Raw genomic sequence first — 23,279 nt, 5'->3', positions numbered from 1 at the left:
TTATTGCAACATTTTTCAATATCACCGAACAATCTGAATGAAATTCTGTTGTATTTGATGGAAAAAGCACGTTGATGAAGTGTTACAAACACTGCACAAGGGTATGAATGCGCTATCCTCCAATTCCATGTTTTTGCAATATTACGAACCACACTGGCAATACTGTTGCTGGCAAGTGTTGCTGACAGACATGTTTCACCTCTGGTTATCACAATATGGCACTTTTAACGAAAAAGTAGAAAGTTTGTTATTTTAGAAAATATTCGATAACTTTCTTACACCTTGTAACCCTGAAATGTCGGTAGCGATACATTTGTCATTTGTTTCCTGTGTCTGAAATAAGTGGTTATCCAGTGAGCTGGTTGTTGTTGTGTAATAGTGGATTGTGTTTACGAAATGCCATTCTCTATAGAGTAAAGAATGTATATAGTTGAACAATTTTCCGAACATTGTCATATTCTAGTGTAAGAGAAGCATTCAGTGCCATGTTCCAGACATCTATCTCCCTTGCCACAGAAGTCAACATTTTTTTGTCTTGTGCAAAAGTTGCACCAAACTGGGTCAGTAAGTGACAGGAAACGTTCAGGCCACCCTTCTGTTTTAGGAGCTGGTGTTCTGCAGCGTGTTGAAGAAAAAATGGTGGTATCGCCAAAAAAGTCAGTTAGGAAGCTTATCGCAGAATGTGCATTACGAAAGTCAACTGCTCATAGGCCTGTACTGGCATTGAAATTGTACTCGTATAGAGTTTACGTTGTCCAAGAATTGAAAGGGGTGGATTTCGCAGCATGTTTGCATTACTCTGCCGTTTGTTACAATCATTCATCAGAAGAAGTAGTGTCAATGTACTGAATAAAGTTTTTTTTAGCGACGAAGCTTGGTTTCAATTGGATGGGTACGTAAACAGCTAAAATGCCAAATATTGGGCAACAGCAAAACCACATCAGTTGCATGAACTACTGTTGCATTCCCAAAAATTTGGGGTATGGTGCGCAATATCAAGATGTCGTCTTGTGGGACATTAGCATGCTTGCACACATACTGTTCTCTTGCAGGGGTAGTTTTCCACAACAGCACCAACTCCGACAGCGTGTTTCTCGCACACACTGACATGATCGGGGTTCTCGCCAAGACCTTAAACAAGCTGTTTAATCTGTAAAATTATGCTAAATGCTGATGAATTGTGCTAGGATCTAAATAATAATAACAATTAATTATTATTATTGATAGTTAGTAACTGTAATTTATTATTATGATAATTTTTAGGATGATTGTAATTTTAAGTTATGCATTCTTTTCCCCCGAGATGAGTTCAACATTGAAGCTAGAGATGATTCGTCAACTACAACGCGGAACATTGTTTGTTTATGCAATTTGCTTGAGTATTGACTATCATCATTTTCTACCTCTTGAAATTAAGGTTGACTAGAGATGAGAGGATAACCATGGCGGAGTAGACGTGCTTTGAAGCCAGAGGTCTTAAGTACGAACCATGAATAAGGTGTGGATATATCTCTATGTTTGCCTCATCACATTTATATCATCAGTTGCTCATTAATCCTCATCGTCACGGATTAACCAAGAGGCAAAGAGGCAACGCAATATAGTCTAAATAGAAAAAAATGAAGGATGGAGGACAAGGGAATGAACATATCGAGCCGAGTCGAGATTATGTGTTGCAAAATGGAAATGTGCAACTATAATGGCAAGAGAATGTTTATTCGTTAGGGCAGAACCATGTATCACACAATAGAGGTGAAATTGTTGTTGATTGATGTGAATAGTTAATCTGCCTAAACTCTTAAAATACTCAAAACATCAGGTTTTCTGTTGCAATTATTATTTCATATCATATGAGTGCCAAATAGTTTTTTTGCAGACTGTGTGATACTCTCGGACACTGAAAAAATATCAGCCAGTAACATCGAAATCAGGTCCAGCCTTAAAACATTTACACAAATGTTTCTACTGTTGACTTAAGTAATGCAAAATTCTAAAATTTATAGGTATCAATGACATTTTTATTTACCTGAGAGAATAACAAAAGAGTTAGCTTGCAAGCCTTCTGAGTTTCCAATTAACCAGGAAAAGAAATGTTCCTTAACATCCAAGTCAAGAACTCCACTTCTTTGCAAGCTTACTATCACAGAAAGAACCAATTGTATTCTCTTGGGCAGTGCATTCATCTCAGTGGTATCTCTCAAATCTGCAAATAATTAGAAGAAAATTTTAACTCCTTAAGTGTGGTTTGATTGATTGATTTAGTTTATTTTACTTCGAGTTTTGTGCCTCTTGGCTAATTTGCAAAGATGGTGATGAGTGATGAAATGATGAAATTGATGAATGGACATTCACAAACAACTAAGCCTGAGCGGGATTCGAACCCGGGACCCTTGGCGTTGCAGTGCGATGTGCTAACCACTCGGCCACAGGGTTCGGCCCTTAAGTGTGAATGGCATATACGCAGTGTGCTGTTGCAATGTAAAAGGTAAAAAAAAAAAGGTAAAGTGTTCCCCTGTGCTTAGCACCACGCCATGAAGGCGTATAGGGGGTGTGGGGGTAATGCCCCACACTTTCTTGATCCGGTCGTGAGTGGGGTGATGTGATCAGCATCACGCCCCTGACCGCCTTTACCCCCCAGGGTTTCCCCCAGGTACCCATGTCATTCAATGCTGGGTGGGTGCCGGAGCCGCTTCCAACGTTAGAAAAGTTCCCGGATTTGAACCGGCCGGGGATCGAACCCGGGACCTTGAGCATGGTAGTCAGACGCGTTACCGACTGAGCCACCGTGGCCACTGTGGAAGGCATATCTACACAGTGCAGCAATTTGAAATCACTTTGTCAACCATGGTAATACTGTTCAGCCTTGGTTCCATGTTAATAAAACATAAAATGCTGACCATGGCAAAGGCTAAAGAGAGAGAAAAATGCTATATTTAAGGACAGAAAAGAAACGGGACATGACATAGAATGAGAGGAGGATAGGGAGGAAGAAGAGAGGACTAGTGAGGAAGTGGAAAGAAGCCAAGGAAATAGAAAAATGGAGAAGAAATAATGAACTGGAATGCAGCCTGAAAATTAACAAAGAATGGAAAGGAGTGCTGGAAAGAGTGAAAAGGAAGAAGGAAGAAAAACGAAGAAAGAAAAGAGGAGGGAAGGAGTCCAGGAGATAAGGAACCTGTGTAGGTCCATTAGTGGAGGAATTGATAAGGCACAGACTCTCCCCAGGTACCTGTCAATCACCTATCAGGAGATTTTACACTCAGGAATTCCTGACAGGAAATGTTTTCAGATAAGGACTGTCACCTCCTTGTTGTTTTATATATGGACCCTGTACTGGGAGTGTACATATATAGTGTGTCCGGATGAAAATATGACAATAAGAAATTTGAATAACTCTGCAACCGTTGGTGATAGAAATGTCCAGTTATGTTTATTTGGAAGACGGAATCACAGAATCTTATGATAAGGAAAATAAAATTGCTGTACCCACCTCAGTAGATCTCACTGTGAGCTCCTTTGGTGGCTCGACAAACATCAAGTCTGTACTGAACCTCAATCCGTATGTTGCGGCATTCTTGACGTGTCAAAGATGCATATGCATTGATAATTCTTTCTTGTAGATTGTCCAACCCTTGCACAGGTGTTCGGTAGACAATAGTCTTGACATACCAACACAGAAAAAAGTCCAGAGTAGTCAAGTCAGGCAACCTTGGAGGCCATTTAATAGGACGTCCCTCCCAATCCAATTGTCAGGAAAATGGTTATGTAGGAAGTGCTTGACACAACGGGCATAATGTGGGGGGGGGGGGGGTCTTGTTGGAAAATGTACCCATCTCGTGTCAAAGCACACCACACATTTATCTTTGGGCTGTCGCGTTCATGTTCAATAACTGCATGTGGATTTTGCTCACCCCATACCCTGCAGTTATGTCTATCCACTTTTCCCGATGTATGGAAGGTAGCTTCATCAGAAAAGTCAACATGTGTAAGGAATTCATTGACCTAATCAATGCGTGATAGCATTTCCACAGGAAAGTCAAACCTAGCAAGTTTGTCAGTGCACTTAAATTTTTGAACCAGCTGTAACTTGTACGCTCTGAGCCTTTACAATATCGTGCACAGTTGAACGTGGAATTTGCAGTTGTGAACTCCCACATCTAACTGATTTGCACTCTCTGAAAAGCTTCCTTCACTGCAACCACTTTCTCCTCGCTCACATGCTTCTTACCACTGCCTTTCTTCCTCAACAAAAAACCAGTTTCCAGCAATTGTTTGTGCAATCTAACAATGTAATAACGATCTGGTGGTTCTTGTCCATATTGTTGCCTAAATCTCCTTTGCACTGTTACAGGGTACTTCAATTCCGCAAACCAAAAACAGCACTCAACTTTACGACGCACAGTAAACAATGCCATTTCACTCACTACTCAAGAACAAAGTGGCGCATGCGTGTAATCATGTTGCATTGTTGTTGCCATCTGCTGGTAAAAAAAAAATTCTATGATTCCATCTTCCAGATAAACGTAACTGGATATTTCTATCGCCAATTGTTACCGAGTTATTCAAATTTATTATTGGTATATTTTCATCCGGACACACTGTATCTAGGTAAGATGATGTTAGGATCTTTCATCAATTTATTGTGAATCTTCATCTGAAGAACACCCTGTTAGAGGGTGGAAACGGTACGTTTGTTAAGTGTATAATTTCATATACAATAAATTTTTGCCTTGGTCAGCATATTATGTTTTATTGCGTCAACCAATGTTCTCACCGTCCTTGCTGCACCTGAATTCTAGTCTTCGTCAGACTCCAGTCTTTCACTGAAATGACTGCGCCATTCAAATACAGGCATATGGGATAAACACTCAAGGTCAACAATCAATGCAGAGCTTGTTGACCTTGAGCATCATTGCTGCGAGTGGCGTTGTTGAAAGTGGCCACTTATCATGAAAGTATGTCATGATTTCAACATGGAACAAAGAGCAAACATCAAGTTTTGTGAAAGCCTGGGTAAAACTGCTACAGAAATGTTTCACATGTTGCATCAAGTGTATGGAGTAGAGTGCAATGGGTCGGGAACTATACTTCTAGGTTTTGAAATTTGGTTATCTACTTATCTTCAATATCCAGAAGGGTACAACTGAACCTAGAAATATATCTCCCTAAGCTACTCTGTGGTGTTCCCAGTTAGCAGAGAGTGTTCGGAAGAAGACTCGTTGGTATCTATAGGAACTTTCAGCCTAAATCTAAATGGTTACTAGTGGAGCACTCGCAGTATATCACACTCAGAGATGAAATTAGATCCAACTCGTTGGAATGACAAATTTATTGACCATTTGGGCTTAAAGCAAGCATCTTGAATTTACACAGGCATAAACAAACATTTATGTATATGTTTACACTCACAGCACTTAGATAATATAACATCCTACTTACAATATCTGGAACTCATCTTTGTTATGGACACACACATTATACCAGACTTGGGGCCCTTTGTAACACACACACACATTCTTTTTGAATTATGATTGCTCTGCTTAGTGGGGGAAAAACCTAATTGGCTGGCACGAAAACACACACTCCCATGCTTCCTGAAGCTTCTCCAAGCTATTTAGGGTACTTGTGAGGATCGATGGGTGTTCCACTCTTTGACTGAGATGGATTCCTGTCTCTAAGTGTATGATTGTTCATCTAATACAGCCACATGGCCATGCACGGAATGTTCGTGACAAAGAAACTCAGCATTTTCAATTTTTGTCACTTTTTAGCAAGCCCGAATCCCGTTTATTGGCATGGACAACTTTCTTGGCTGCTATCTCCTATTTGAGCCCATACTAGGCCTTTGAGGGACTCTGAATCACTATATCAGCAGTTCCCTGTGTTTTCTGGACCATTGTGCTCACTCACTATGCATCCACATAACACGCTACTTGGACACGATCTTTCCTCCTTGAAAGCTAGTACAGAATAGAAGTTCAAGATGGCTTCCTATACACTTAATAAAGGAAGTTTTCCATCTAGGTCATGACGTTGTGGCTGGGAAGGCTCCCATTGGCTAACTCAAGTCATGGGCAGCTTGGTTCAAGTAGTTCCAAGTCTGGTCACCAGGTGTCAGACTAGGGTGGCGCTTTTTAACTGCTCGATTGTTTTACTCCAAAGAACATCGATTTTTGGAGTTTCTTAAGCCCAATTATAACTGGGGTAAATGAATGATACTTTCAAGGAAAGGGGGTTATTCTGAACCTGCACAAATGTTCGCTTGAAAATACGTGAGTAAATAAAAATTTTGCATGATAAACACGTTATAGCTCTGTATGCAAAATGGCTTGGGTATGTTGGTAAAAACTTATTTTGTTCTGGATTGTGGCTTTAACATGATTTTAAGCTGTTTATTAGGGTTTTTAGGCATTACTCTTAATTTCCGCTAATATTGGTACTACACAAAATGGCTTCCCATGTCATTTTGGCATGGTAGCCTTGAGCCTTGCACTTGAATGGAATAGTGTGGTGCTTTGTTTGTATTTGGGAATGTATGGCCAATCCTTGATTGGTCATAAGAGTACTGCATCCGGCCACTTTCGCTCACTCAAACTCGTTCGAATCTCCCATGCTTGAGCATGCTAGGATCAATCGTACTGCACTCGTAGTGGAATGATTACAATGTCCCGTATTTCAGAGCCTAATAATTAGTCAGCACTGTTAACCTAAAGACCATACATGGAACTTACCTAGAGGATATTTGTCAAACAGGGTAATTAGAAATTGTTCTTCATCATTGTCCAATGTTCTTTTTTGTCCAGAGGCTCTTTTTCCCTGGGTATAATTCTTTAATACCTTAAAAGATAAGAAAAATCATAATTTAATTCTTTTTTTTCAAAAATTTCATGTTTTCAAATTAATAGGTGATTCTGGAAGTATTTTGAATGCTGATCACGGAAATAACATCCATTTTTCTCCATCATGTAAGGATTTTTCACAATTTCACAATCAAAATTCTCATATTCACCATTACATTACGTCTATTACCTAATGCAACAAAAGAAATTTATGCAAAAAAAATTATGAATGTTTCCAAATCAGTAAGTGATTCTGAAAGTGTTTTTGAATGCTGATCACGATAATAAAATCCATTTTTTCCCATCACGTCAAAATTTTTCACACTTTAACAATCAAAATTCTCATATTCGCCATTCCATTCCACCTATTACAGAAGGAACAAAATAAATTTATGCAAGGGAAAGTTTGGTTGTTTACAAACCAATAAGTGATTCTGGAAGTATTTTGAATGCTGATCACAGAAATGACATACATTTCTTCCCATCACATCATGATCTTTATACACATCACAAAGTTCAATCAAACCACCATGTTATAACATTGAGTTTTGGACATTTTGTGAAGGAAATTTTGATGAGGGATTTCGAAACTAAAACTTACATAATTCAAGTTCACACAATTTTCAAGCCAATGTATCTTGTGAAGATAGAAGGTGGATTACTTACTATTCTATGTGCATTTACAGTTCAAAATTGGAGGATTTGTATTGTATAAAACCAATATTTTACCACCATCTAAACAGAGCCATCTATTGGGGAAATGATAGAACTACACATTTTATTGTGAAATTGAGGCAGTTAATATATATTGCTATTCTGAAAAAACTAGACGTGATGGATAAAAATGGATTTCATTTTTGGAATCAGCAAGATGAAATTATTCATTATTCAGAAACAACAGTCATCTGCGAGTCATCAAAACCCATGCAGTCTAAGATATTGAAGTAGAACTAATAAGGATGTACAGAAATGAATATTGGAGTTTTAAGCATGTGTAATTCCAAACATACCCTCCACTCCCTCCTTCCAGTGATCCTGACACCAGAGATATCTTTCGGGACAAACCTAGGGTCATCTACTGTCACCCCCAGCCTCAAGAACACCATTGTCTATAACACACTCACACCTTCCACACCATCCACCCCCCCCCCCCCCCCCCACACCCACAGCTGCAACAAACCCAGGTGCAAGACCTGCCCCATTTTCATAACTTCCCGATCCCTACCACTGTGGGTGAGTTCACCCTTCACCCAAAGGGTACCTGCCATTCACCAAACCTCATATACACCCTAATCTGCCAAATCTGTGGTAACTTCTATCTGGGCGAAACCTCAACCCCCTTGAACCTCAGGATAATAACCATCGTCCTCTACCCTAAACTCTGACCTCACAGTTGCCATCCATACCAACAGCCATAATGCCACCTTGAGCAATTGTTTCCGTGTTGCCATTATCAATCTTCTACCCCCCCCCCCCCCGCCCAACTCTCAGACACGTCTTTCCGCAGGCAATGGGAAAGGGCCTACATATCAGGCATGCATGCCACTATGCCCCGAACTCAACCTAGCCAACCAATAATCTACCCACCCAGCATGCAGTAAATACTGGTGAAAGTACATAACATTCGTTTCCTATCAACTGTTTCTGGCAACACTGTACCGACATACATATTCAGTATTCTGTGCCCCCTGTACTATGAGCCAGTGAAAATGTGGTACATCCCACGAAATATAAAAGTCTTTCTTTTGTGTGGTAAGTGTTTACTCTCTCCTTCATTATTTTTATTTATCCGGCATTCTGGTACTTTTTCTCATGCTATTTCTGTATTTTCTCTGATATATACAACACAATAATGAATCATACCTGAGATGAAAGAGTAACTCAACGACCATAAGACACGTTACAAGTGTTCAATGACGGAGCCTTTTCTGACACGTCACACATCCAGCCGATAGTTCATTTCTTCCTACACTGAGGCTGGCACGTCTGGTGGTGCTGCGACAATCCTGCGTCTCAATTCAGGTTGGTTGGCAGTAGTTGTGGCACAGACACAATCTTTACATAACTCTACAAAAAGTACGAGGGCCACTATTTATATTTTGAGCCTTGGCAACACTGATTGAAGTTAGGCGCGATTTGACGTTTGCACGGAATCGTCTGCCATTATTGATCATAACGTACTTCAAATGTTTTGTCAATAGCTTGATTTGTGTTGTTTATGTTGCCTTGGAGATTGCGCGACAACAATAAAATGGAATTAACTCCTGAACATTTTCGTGCAAGCATTTTTTACGATTTTCAACGTGGATTATCAAGACAAGAGTGCATCGATCAACTTACTTCCACATTTGGCGATGAAGCCCCATCCTTTGCCACTGTGAAACGCTGGTATAACGAATTTAATCATGGCCGCCATTCGCTCACCGACGAGATTCGCGAAGGTCGTCCAAAATCAGTTGTTGTTCAAGAAAACACTGATGCTGTGCAAAACCTAATACTGCAAGATCGTCATGTGACATACTGTGAGATTGAGGCAACCATAGGCATTAGTTCCAAAAGCATATATAAAATATTACATGATCATTTAGCTGTGAGAAAGGTACGTTCTCGTTGGATCTCTCACAATTTGACAAAAACTCAAAAAGACGCTCGCGTCAATTGGTGCAAACAAATGCTCAATAAATACAATCGTGGTGCTTCAAAAGACGTATATAAGATTGTAACAGGTGACGAATCATGGATATATGCATATGAGCCAGAACATAAACAGCAGTCGACTGTATGGGTGTTTCAAGATGAACCCAATCCAACAAAAGTTGTTCGCGCTCGAAGCACATCGAAACAAATGGTCGCCTGTTTTTTCGGGAAAACTGGTCATGTGGCAACTGTGCCTTTAGAGGAACGTAGAACGGTCAACTCTGAATGGTACACAATAATTTGTTTGCCAGAGGTCTTCGGTCAAATACGGAAAACAAACAAACGCCATCGGATCATTCTTCATCAAGACAATGCCAGCTGTCACACATCTCGTCTAACAACCGACTTTATGAACAGTCAAAAAATGGAATTGATGGTTCATCTGCCGTACAGTCCTGATTTGGCACCCAATGACTTCTTCTTGTTCCCGAATGTCAAGAATAAATTGCGTGGACAACGATTTTCGTTGGCGGAAGACGCCGTTGATGCGTTCAAAAACCATATTATGGAGGTGTCTCAAGAAGATTGGAAAAACTGCTTTGACAAATGGTTCGAACGAATGCAAAAGTGTATTGACCATAAAGGAGAATACTTCGAAAAACAATAAAGCAGTTTTCAATGCCAAATTCCTGTTTTTTCATTGTTAGGCTCAAAATATAAATAGTGACCCTCGTAATCACAGAGAGTGAGGTTGGAAGAGCTTGGAGACCACTGCAGAAGAGGCATGTCCTCCTGACTATCAGAACTGATCCAGTGATGAGGGAAAACTTCATTCAACCATTGCAGCACTTCATTAAGAAAGTGAGGGGGTGTGCCATCTTGTTGCAAAATTATGTTTTGTTGTTCATGATCCAGTTGAGGAAAAAGCCAATTCTGTAGCATGTCTAGATATGCAATTCCTGTGACAGTTTTTTCCATGAAGAAGAAAAGTCATACAGTTGCTTGGATACTGCACAGAAAACATTAACTTTTGGTGAATCCTGTAGATTCTGCAACCTGCAATTGTGGACATTATGTGTATTTTTTTTTTTAAAAAAAAAAGATGAAATGTAGATTCCTAAGTAAAATTCACACAACTGAAAAATTCGTCATCTTCCTGATCCAGCATTTGTTCACAGAAGTGGGTACAGGCCACATGATATGCAGGATTTAGGGCCTGTAACAGCTGCATGCAGTACTGTCTCAGTCTGAGTCAGTTTAACACTTTCCACACTGTCATCGTTGGCACTGTTAGTTCTCGACTTACTCACCATACAGATTTCCTATGAATCTGCAAAAAAGCTGCTCTGACATGTTTCAAGTTCTCATCTCACAATACAGTCATCCAGTGCTCTTTCCCTTACACAGGCACCCCATCGTCTATACTACCTATGAATGTTGTTGTCAGATGGGGTGTCACATACAAATCTTCGTTGATAGGTCCGTTGGACTGAAATCTCTGATGAATTACACCTCATAAATTCCAAGACACAAAAAGCCTTATGCTGGGAGTCACTGCCATATTTACAACTGGTACCATCATGCAGCACACAGTTGCTCTTTCATCACATGCAGGAAACAAGACATTTTTTTATTTTATTTTTCTTCCGTTGACCCTTGATTAAAAGGGCATGGAAAACGTCAAGATACATAATGAAATAATAATTAGTTAAGTACATCATAACAAAAAAGAAGAAACATTGTGTAGTACATTACATCACTACACCAAAGTAAAAATTAAAAAATACACTTCATTACACTACAATAAAAATAAAAACACATTATCATTGTTGCATGATTGAAATAAGAATACAATTAAAATACATATTGTTTAGTACATTGGCCTTGTATTGTCTTGTTCCATGAATTCTCTGATACTGTAGAGATCTCTCTCTGTCAAATATTTTTTTATTGTTTGTATTTGTTTATCTTTTGAAGATATCAGTTTTATGTTGTAGAATATTTTTCTGGCATTCATTGGTGATTGTTTTGAGATATTGAGTCTGTGTTGGTTCTCGTAATAATTATCTTTCCCCCTTGTATTGTGCTTGTGTAATTGGTAATTTTTAGTCATGCTTCCAGTATTTAGAACAAACGTTATAGCCTTATAGATGTATAGGGAGTATATTGTCATTATTTGTTTTTCCCTGAATAACTCTTTGCAAGATTCCCTACAGCCTAGTTTGTACATTATTCTAAGTGCTCTCTTTTGAAGTCTCAGTATTCTGACAGTATTATTATAAAATGATCCACCCCAAGCTATTATCCCATATTCAACATAGGGGTAAATTAGTCCATAATATATGCATTTGTTAATTTCTGTTAAATTATATTCAGCCATTTGTTTTAGCAGGTATAGATTAGATGATAGTTTACTGCAGATGTTGTTAATTTGTTCTTCCCACGTTAATTTTTGATCTAGTGTTATTCCCAAAAACTTTACTGAAGATACAGTTTCTATGAGCACATTGTCTATGCATAGTGTTTGTGACTCAAAATCCATGTTTCGGATTGTATTGAATATCATAAATTTTGTTTTATTGTTGTTTATTATTAATCCCTGTGAAGTTGAGTATTGTGCCAGTTGGTTTTTGGTGATAAAAGTGTTTATTTCAAGATTCCTAGGGTCGATACCTCTGGCAAGAACGGTTGTGTCATCTGCATTGGTGACATTTGTGTTTGGGTATTCTGGTACATTGTTTATGTACAAAATAAAGAGCAGGGGCCCCAGAATTGATCCTTGGGGTACCCTTATTAACATTTTCCTACTTTGTGATTTAAAGTTAGTGACTATACCATGCATGTTGTAGCTTATTTGAGTAATTTGCATTCTGTCCTGTAGATAAGATTGTATAAGTTCATAAGCTATCCCTCTTATTCCTATATTGCTTAGTTTGACCATAAGCAGGTCATGTTTTACCCTATCAAATGCATTTGAAAGATCTAGATATATAGTGTTTGCAGCTTCGTGTTTCTCTAATGTTCCGGTTACATAATCGATTAACTGTGCTAGAGCTGTGTTTATTGATTTCCCTTTCAGGAATCCATGCTGGTTTCTGTTTATTATGTTATATTTGTTACAAAACTTTATAATATAATTTGATAAAATTTTTTCCAATATCTTTGAAAAAGCAGATGTTAGGGAGATAGGTCTGTAGTTCTCCATGTATATTGCAGCTCCTTTTTTGAATATGGGTATCACTGTGCTGTGTTTTAGAACTTTGGGGAATGTACCAACTTTTATTGAATTGTTGACTGCATACAGCAGGGGTTCTAAAATAGATTCTGAGCAGGATTTAATAAGTTCAGCTGACCATTCATCAGGTCCGTGTGATTTTTTGTTTTTTAAACCTTGTATGACTTTTTTTTAGCTCATTTGCACTTACTTCTGGGATATATACAGTGTGTTTAAAAAATAATATACATATTACAAAGTATTATTTTGTCCAAACTATCGATCGCTGTGCCCCGGCTCGGCTATTAGAGAAACGAATACATAGTCTAGTTTATATAATAGCCGCTAGATGTCAGTTGTGTTCTGTTTTGCTTGGTAACCGTCAGTTGTTTGAAATGGCTACTCCGCAGCAGGAATCATTTTGCGTTCTCGAGTTTGCGAAGTGCAATTCCGTGATTACAGTGCAAAGACGTTTCAGGTTGAGGTACCAAATTGATCCTCCAAATGGGTGGAACATTCGCAGATGGTATCGACAGTTTGTAGATACAGGATGTGTATGTAAAGGAAAGAGTCCTGGCCGCCCTCGTGTTCCTGAAGAAAATGTTGCACGAATTCAAACTGCTTTCCAACGTAGCCCTTCAAAATCAACTCGTCGTGCCAGTCGGGAGTTACAACTTCCTACAACAACAATTTGGCATGTTTTGAGACATCGGCTGGTTATGAAGCCGTACAAGGTACAGCTGTTACAAGCTCTGCGTCCTGATGACAAACGCAAACATGTGGCATTTTGTAACGAGATTCTTGATGCTATTGACAATGACAACACTTTCGCACAACGCATCGTGTTTAGTGATGAAGCTGCGTTTCATGTCAGTGGTCAGGTAAACAAACATAATGTTCGCATTTGGGGCCTACAGAACCCACATGCATTCATTGAACATGTACGAGATTTGCCCAAAGTGAATGTTTTGCGCGATATCCCGATCATCTGTTTACGGCCCATTCTTCTTTGATGGAAACACGGTTAACGGTCAGCAGTATCTCTCTATGTTACAAAAATGGTTGTTTCCGAGGCTGCACGAAGACAACTTCATTTTTCAACAAGATGGGGCACCCCCTCACTGGAGTCGCCAAGTGCGTGATTATCTGAATGAAACTCTACCGAACCGTTGGATTGGTCGTCAAGGAGCTGGCAACATAGCATGTATCAGCTGGGCTCCACGGTCACCGGATTTGACACCCTGTGACTTCTTCCTGTGGGGTTTCATTAAAGACAATGTTTATGTACCACCACTCCCACAGAACCTGGAAGATTTGAAGAACCGGACCCGTACTGCCGTAACATCAGTGACGAAGGACGTGCTTGCCCGAGTATGGGAGGAATTTGAGTATCGATGCGATATTGTTCGTGTCACTGCTGGAGGACATATTGAACATCTGTAATCTGAACTTGAGAGGTTCGTAAGAATGTGTGTCAAGTTTCATCTTCGTATGTCTTAAAGTTTAATAAATATATGCATGCGAAATACGTATATTCTTTTTTAAACACGTTGTATACTGTTTGGCCGATATTTGTCCATTGGGATCTCTAGTGTTTTGTCATTATTTTCATTCTCTCTGTTTGTGTTGGTTAAGTTTATAAAATATTTGTTGAATAAGTTACATATGATATTCGGGTCAATTACTTCAGTGTCATCCTTGATGACTTTTATGTTTGCTTTATCATTGTTTGTGTTTGATACACGGTGATTGTTTACAATTTTCCAAATGGCTTTTTGTTTATTAACAGACTTTTTTATTTGTTTACTGAAAATATTTGATTTTTGATTCTTTATGGCTTTCTTGAATAGTTTTTTTTACATTTTTGTACTTTTCCTGGTGCTTAATGCTTTTGTAATTCTAAATTTTTCATATTCTATTTTCATATTACTTTTCAAAAGTATAATTTCTTCTGTTAGTGGCACTTTCTTCTTATTAGGGTATATTCTTTTTGTTGTTTTGGGACAAGCTACATTTGAATAATATGTCAAGTGGCTTATTAGCAATTCCCAGATATCATTCGTGTCAGTTAGTTGGTAAAGGTCTATCCAATTTTCCTGATGTAAGAGGTATTTAAGATAATCTATATTTTGCTCACATGTATCCCTACATTCTATTGTGTAACTTTTTGAGTATTCTAACCTTTTCCCTTGTATTGTAATTTTTTGAGACGTGTGGTCAGAGATAAGCGTATGTAGGACTTCAGCTTTAATGTGATTTGATTGTATGTTTGTTATTACATGGTCAATCAGGGTTTCTGTACTTTCTGTTATTCGAGTTGGTTCTTGAATTATTTGAGTTAGGTTGGTTGACTTCAAGGTATCCAAGTATTGAGCACAGTTTGTGTCTTGTTTTAGAAGATCTATGTTTATATCTCCAACTATTAATAGTTTGTTATGTTGTTTTGTCAGATGGTTTAGCCTGTTGTCCAAAGTATTTACAAAGAGATTTATGTCACTGTTTGGTGATCTGTATACTGCTACAATCATAAATGTATCTAATCCTATATTAAGCTCTACACCACTAACTTCTAGTATATTTTCCATACAGTATTTGTCAAGGTTTAACACTTTTTTGATATTTTGTACACTATTTTTTATGAAGATCGCAGTGCCACCACTTTTTTGAATTGACCTGTGGTAGACTGCATGTAGATTGTAACCTGTAATTGTGCATAATTTATAATTTTCAGACCTGAGACCATGTTCAGTAACTACAAATATATCTGGTGTGCACTCACTTAGCATTATTTCCAGTTGGTCAATTTTGTTGGAAATGCTCTGTACATTGTTATGGAGAACTGGAATCATTCCTTCTTGGTTTCGCAGGCTGTTTTTATTGGGGATTTGGTTATCATATGTATGCTTATCACTTACCATAAAAAATCGTTTTTCAGTTTACTGGGTGTACACTTCTTCCGTTGAGATGACCGTACATTTGGAGCATTCACTTTTTTACTACACTTTTCACTGCTATCTTTGGTGCGTAACTGATTATAGCACAATCCCTGTTTTCAGATTGTACTTCTATCATGGAAGAATGTGTTTCTTCCTCAATTTCCCTTTGGTTTATGCCATTCTCCTCACTTTCTACACTTGATTTCCATTTCAGAGGTATGCTATGTTGAACTGGGAAGGTATTTCCATTGCACAAGTTTACTAAACACTGAGTAATGTAGAGCCTTCCCCTCTTGTTAAAATGTAGACCATGTTCAGTGTGTAGACTTCTATTTGCCATGTTGAGTTTCAGCAATTTCACATTCCTGAATCTCTTGCACATTGATTCCAGTTGATTGTTTACTTCTTTTACTGCACTATTTACACAAGAGGAACTTATTAGGTAATGACGAAATGGGATATTGCATACGATTACATTTGTATGGATTAGTTGTTTCAGGGTGTGTTTAATTGTGCTTACGACATTCTGACCTTGATTTTTGGACACATCATTTGTACCACTCAATAACACAACATAGTCTTCAGATCCTAAGGATTTACAGTCCTTTGCTATTGTGTGGGTTACCTGTTGTGTTTCACCATTGCACTACACACTACATTGGTTGAAATACTGTTTACATGAGCAGCTCAATCACATCCATGACTATCCGCAAAGATAAGAATTTTTCTTTTTCGTGAAAAGTTGTTCTTGTTTTGACTTGGGAGAGTGTTTACCATCACTTTGGGGGTTATTTTCCTTGTATTCAGTTTCACTACATTCTTAGTTTTTTGTTAGAAATTGTGTTTATGTAGGGTGTTGCATTTGTTTGGGGGCTTACTTCTGCATTGATTAGCACTTCATACGGGTTTTGATGGTAGAAAGTAGTTGTTACACCACGATTGCCTACATAGTTCGTGGAGGTAGATTTTCTCTGTATGCTTCTTTTTACCACTTCTGACCATGTACTATTACTATTTTCTTTTTTCTCCCTTTTTCCTTTCAACAGTTCATGAGGATCACACAACTATATAAAACACAAAACATCAATATTAATTTGTGTACACCCTGCATAATGACAACCTTATCATTCTGACACAACATCTACGAGAAGAGAGATATGTTTGATTGATTGATTTGGTTTATTTTACTATACATTTCTGTCACTTTTGTCTAATCGCAGCGATAAGGATGAGTGATGATATGATGAAATTGATGAGGGACACTCACAAAGACCATCCATGCCCAGGCTGGGATTCAAACCCTGGCATCAAGACATATGTAATGCAGTCACTAAGAATTAGGGATTGGACCGATTAATCAGTACATAGACATATCGATGTATCGGTAAAATTACCGATTATTTTACTGATCCGATATATTGATAAATATCTTATAATTTAGTGCAAAATTCTGCCATTTTCTTTTAATTTCTATAGATAATCTCCATGCCTTACTTTCAAAAAAACGTAAATGTCTAAATTTTCAACTTCTTTTGCACTGCAGTCACCTCGAAACACACCTTTATTACGGAGATCAATGAACATTTCAGGTTCTTCAAGAACCATTTCTAATTTTATATCGGATCAGTAGAATATTGGTTATCGATATCGGCCAAAATTTCATATCGGCCCATCCCTACTGAGAATAATCAGAACAAGTGGCTAATCAATTATGTACTACAGACTTGTACTTTTCCAGTTCGATTGTGGTGAAGGCTCATTGCATTTTAACTTTAGGTTTAGTCCTAATAGCCCCTCTAAGCCTGAAATGGGCATAAACATTTTACTTCTATCTTTATATTACTATATCCTGCTTTATTTGCATGTTTACATCAGAATGTACTGTAATATATACTCCTCACAAAAAGTTTGGAATATTGTTATATTAGGCACAAAAGTTTGGAATATTGTTATATTAGGCACAATAAGTTTAGAATATTGTTATATTAGGCACAATAAGTTTAGAATATTGTTATATTAGGCACAATAAGTTTAGAATATTGTTATATTAGGCACAAAAGTTTGGAATATTGTTATATTAGGCACAATAAGTTTAGAATATTGTTATATTAGGCACAAAAGTTTGGAATATTGTTATATTAGGCACAAAAGTTTGGAATATTGTTATATTAGGCACAAAAGTTTGGAATATTGTTATATTAGGCACAAAAGTTTGGAATATTGTTATATTAGGCACAAAAGTTTGGAATATTGTTATATTAGGCACAAAAGTTTGGAATATTGTTATATTAGGCACAAAAGTTTGGAATATTGTTATATTAGGCACAAAAGTTTGGAATATTGTTATATTAGGCACAATAAGTTTAGAATATTGTTATATTAGGCACAATAAGTTTAGAATATTGTTATATTAGGCACAAAAGTTTGGAATATTGTTATATTAGGCACGAATATTGTTATATTAGGCACAAAAGTTTGGAATATTGTTATATTAGGCACAAAAGTTTGGAATATTGTTATATTAGGCACAAAAGTTTGGAATATTGTTATATTAGGCACAAAAGTTTGGAATATTGTTATATTAGGCACAAAAGTTTGGATATTGTTATATTAGGCACAAAAGTTTGGATATTGTTATATTAGGCACAATAAGTTTAGAATATTGTTATATTAGGCAATAAGTGATAGGCACGGTGGCATACGTCAGCAGACCGACAGATACCATGTGCTGTTGCATTCCAAGGCCTTAAATATCACCCATTACCTAGCATAATAATATTCAAAACTTTTTGTGAGGAGTGTATTATTGTTAAATGGCCATTCACAAAACAAATAGACGAAATTAAATATTGGTAGTAAAATCTTTGAAATATGTTTGTCTTACCTGTATGTAAAATGCAACACAACACACCGTATACCATGCAATTTGGATTTTGTTAAACTGAACATTTGGGATTTGAACTACTGTATGCCTCCACTGGCTATCCAACCCGGGACCTCTTGATTACAAGACTTGAAGATTCAAAGTGACAGTCAAATGGTAAAGAAATGTTGTAAATAGCTAGTTCAAACTAACTGATCAAGACACTCACGAGACAAAAAATTGTGAAAATAAACAAAATAAAGAAAATAATACTGAACATGAGATTGGGATACAGTAACAAAATTCCATCCGTTATGTGTGAGGTACTAGAATGAGAATTATTTTGAGAGACTAAAAAATCACACATGTGCTTTGTTGATCAATATAGTTTGCTGGAACACTTAATTTGTACAGTGAAAAAGTTGTAATAAAAACACACCATGGAAATGGGAAAGTATGTTTCAGGAAGGAATTCCAAACTGTGATAAATAAATTTGATGCTAACAATAACCACCTCTCAATAAATTTAACCTGGAGCCCTAAAGAAAAAAGAAAACTTTGGTTGAAATGAAAATGTGTGTGTTTTATTGAAGAAAGGGACAGGATGAAAACTAATAGAAATTTTGAATAAATCAAACTATTTAAAAAGAAAGGAAGGAAGGAAGGAAGGATGGATGGATCATGTTTCAAAATGTGTACCTTTATTTTAGTAGGATTCTCTTAGACCATATTTGTCAAAAAAAAGGGGGGGGGGGCTGGCTCCTAAGAAAAAGAAAGTGGCACCCGAATTAGTTTTTCCTACCCCTGATCATGAGTAACTTCACACAGATATATTGATGACTCCTCATCAACCATCAAGAAGAGGAGGACTTGTTGGCCTTTGCAGGCACTTGGGAACACCATCTGCACAACGATTCAGGTCACTACTGAAAAAAAAAAACATGCCACCTCATCCATTGTACAGAAAATGGTTCAATACATTCACTTTCCATTCCTTACACCAGCTGTTCTCTTCTCAGGAAATAGACCACAGCATGTTTTGCAACTCTTTTCTGCCTGATATGTGTTCAAAATTTTCACAAGTGAAAACAGGCAATATCCATTACATTAATTTACCTTCAGTGTCCTTTGTAGAAGTTCTTTGCTATCTTTGGATGGTTGACTGACATTTTCTCGAAGCCAGAACTTTACACTCCTGTAATAATAAATATAATAAAAAAAATAAAAATAAAAAAATAAAAATGTACATACTGTTAGAGACTAAAAAGAAGTACAAGTAGAATTGTATCAATTAGCTATACAGTAGAACCCTGGTTCTACTTTCCTGAATTACATTTAATACTACATTTTAACCCTAGCTTAGCTGAGGGGGGGGGGGGGCTGAAAAGCCCACTACCTCTTACTTTTCGATTTTTCAACTGTGAACCTTTATATTGAAAATCAAAAATTAATACATTTGTTCAATGTACCAGGTGTGCCGGTTAATAATTCTCAATTGATCCGAAAAAAAAAAACAAGTGTATCTGGGGAGAAAGTTAAATGCTTTATTCAAAGTATGTGCCTTTGCTAGCTATACAATGTGCCCATCTGTCCGTAAAATTTGAGGTGATCCAGTCAGCAAGGCATTGTTCAACATCTTCATAATTGTTGAAGTGTTGCTGGGAAAGTGAGTGAGACATCGATGAAACCAACTGGTAGTCCGAAGGGGCTAAGTCTGGTGAGTATGGTGGTTGGGGCAAGAATTCCCAGCCAAGTGCAGAAATGGTGTCTCTGACGTCTTTCGCTGTGTGTGATGAGGCCGCTGTGTGTGATGAGGCCGCTGTGTGTGATGAGGCGTTGTCGTGCTGCAAAATCACTTTTCCGTGTCTTGTTGCCCAATCTGGGTGCTCTTCGATCAAAGCATGGTTCAAATTGATAAGTTGTTGATGGTAGAGAATGGCATTTACTGTTTCACCTGATTTCAGAAGCTCATGGTACACCACACCCTTCTGATCCCACCAAATGCACAGCATTGTCTTCCTTCTGAAGCGATTCGGTTTTGTGGTCGATGTTGAAGGTTGTCCTGGGTCAACCCACGACTTTTTGCATTTTGGGTTCTCGAAGTAGATCCATTTTTCGTCCCCAGTCACTATCTGATGCAAGAAAGACTTTCTTTCATGCTGAGAAAGCAACACTTCACACACAGTTTTTCGCTTTTCCATTTGTCTGTTGTTCAGATGATGTGGGACCCATATTCCTGCCTTCTGGATCTTTCCCATGGCATGAAGATGATCAGATATGGTTTGGCAAGCAACATTTAACTTCTCTGCCAGTTGGTGTTGCGTTTGCGAATCTTCTTCGTCCAACAGTGATTGCAATTCGGAATCTTGGAATTTTTTCAGCTGGCCCGGGCCATCTTTGTCTTTCAAGTCAAAATCACCACTTTTGAATCATCGAAACCAACGCACACACGAGTCTTGTCACCGTACGTTTCCACAAGGATACGATGGCTTTCACTCAGGTTCTTCTTTTGATTGAACAAGAAAAGCAGGACATACTCCTTATTTGGTTTGAAGGTCAACATGTTTCCCACACAAACCCAATATCACGATCACTCGAACTCGGTTGCACATCCACGGCATTTTGACAGGTACTGTCCTGGTAACACACTGACGTAAGAGTTGAGACTGTGCACCAACCCTTGCTTCCAGCGCCATCCAGCGACGAAAATAAGAATTATTAACCGAGACACCTGGTATTACAATCAACCACAACTGATGTGTTAACTTTTTCAGACCAAAAAAAAATTAGCTAAACTGTTACGAAGATATTATGTGCATCGATTTGTACCACATTCAATTTTAACGTGTTTTCACCAGTATTCAATGCACCCTAATCTTGTACCAGACAGTTCAGTAATAGATTATTTTTAAGCAGTGACAGGTAATACAGGTACAAATAAAAAAAGAGCTTAACATAATGGTTGCACCAAACTTTTTTGCCAAAAAAATTGGCATAAAAACTGCAATGATCATGCAGTGAAAAAACAGTATTTATCTTGGGGTGGGGGTTGCATTAAAATTTAAAAAAAACATTTTGTTATTGAATCACTGATTCTTTTGTTGTTTGTATAAGTGCAGTTATATAATAATTGCTAATAATGGCTAAAATCCAAGGGGTCCTGGGTTAGAATCACAGCCAGGACATGGAGTGTCCATTCATCAATTTCATCATATCATCACTCATCGTTATCTTCGCGATTAGCCAACAGCAGCAGAAGATGAAAGTCAAATAAACCAAATCAATCAATGAAGAACATATGCTACACATGCACTGAGAATTCTTACCAACAACAATAAATTGCAAGTATCCATACTTTTGTCAGCGAGATCAAAAATAAACCAAAAATCACTCAAATTTGAGCACACTAACAATTAATCACTATCAAACTTGTTGCAATAGCTGACACGGTGTCTACAATTTCATAAAAATAAAATTTCCCTGACTTATCCAGGTTTCCAGATCAAGAATATAATTTTTTTAGACTACAGCAATTTGGGCAATTCATGCATGTAAAGGTGGCGTAAGAAGGTCACTATATTTTCGTTAACACCAACATTTAGAATGCCACTTAACCAAGCTTTTAGAATATTCACTTGGAAAGGGGTATTACTTGGCACGTAATTTTTTCCATAAAAAGCCATTAAAAAGCATAAATAATGAATTATTATAATAACATTTTGGTAATAGTATGTGAATTAATAGTAATATCTATGAAATAAAATACAAAAATTGCAAAAAGAAAAGTGGGAAATTAAAATAGCCACTTATTGTAGATCTCTTAATAAAAATAGTTCAAAATATAAGCACTTTTCAGAGAGTATTTAACGTACAATTTATGCTGTAACTACCTGTAATACACTGTATATCAAATTGAAGTATAGTTAGTCCACAACCAATTTTAAATTGCTTGTGTTATTTAGTTTGTTCAAAACTCTACTTGTAGTGTACTACTAAAAAACACTGTAAATTTCCCAGACATTTCAATGATTTTTCCAGGAAAAGTCAATTCCCTAACTTATCCAGAAATTCTGGGCTTCCCCGATGGTGCAGTGTTAGAGTTGTCATCTCTTAATCTAGGAGTCACGGGTTCAATACCTGGTTGAGGCACATAGTGGTCAGATCCCCCTTTAAGCTCTAGGTCCAGTTCCGATTAGACTTACAGTGCATAAAATGCACTTCAAACACAAAATCAATCAATTATCCATGAATTCCAAGTTCGTAGACACCCAGAGTGATAAAAGAAATGTCCACAACTGGCGCAAGGACTTTTAGGTGCTAAAAATGTGGGAAAATATGTATTTTTTAAAAACTTTAAAAATATTTAATAAAAGTTGAAAAATATATGGCAACATTTAAAAAATATCTTACAAATATTTACACATAACAGTCAAATTCCACATATGATTACTGATTGTCTTCAACTTATGGAACAGTTTTTTTGTAAACCTATGAAGTTTACAAAGTTTACAGAGTTTCTTAACTGTTATTGGTTGATTTTATGTAGCAGCTGAAACAAATATTCTGCACAAATTGCCATAAGAAGTAGAAAATTTGGGAAAACATACAGAATAACCCAGAAAAGTAATTTGCTACATGTAATTCACAAAACGGTCCAAGAAAACAATAATTTGTAGCATGAACATATTTCTCTAAATCTTGACATTGTATGAAATTGGCAGCCATTTCTGTTTCATGACTTGCGGCATCTTTGGTCTTTGCCAACAGTTGCAATAATTATGATAACTCAG

The 23,279-nt window shown here is 37.3% G+C and overlaps 1 protein-coding gene across 1 annotated transcript in view; it reads right to left on the bottom strand.

Annotated features, from left to right (window-relative positions):
- LOC145982226 (uncharacterized) overlaps nt 1-23,279 on the bottom strand; it is a 119,690-nt gene that overhangs the window by 13,973 nt on the left and 82,438 nt on the right. Inside the window, exons 12-14 of the mRNA XM_083115796.1 lie at nt 19,606-19,684; nt 6,732-6,837; nt 2,027-2,203 (exon numbers count right to left, since the gene is read on the bottom strand). Of these exons, the coding sequence (XP_082971922.1) occupies nt 2,027-2,203; nt 6,732-6,837; nt 19,606-19,684 (362 nt within the window). The remainder of the gene's footprint in view (nt 1-2,026; nt 2,204-6,731; nt 6,838-19,605; nt 19,685-23,279) is intronic.

The sequence above is a fragment of the Lepisma saccharinum genome (genome assembly GCF_977018435.1).
Source record: "Lepisma saccharinum chromosome 15 unlocalized genomic scaffold, izLepSacc3.1 SUPER_15_unloc_1, whole genome shotgun sequence".
Classification (NCBI taxonomy): Eukaryota; Metazoa; Arthropoda; class Insecta; order Zygentoma; family Lepismatidae; genus Lepisma; species Lepisma saccharinum.
This window is presented reverse-complemented; position numbering and strand designations above follow the sequence as displayed.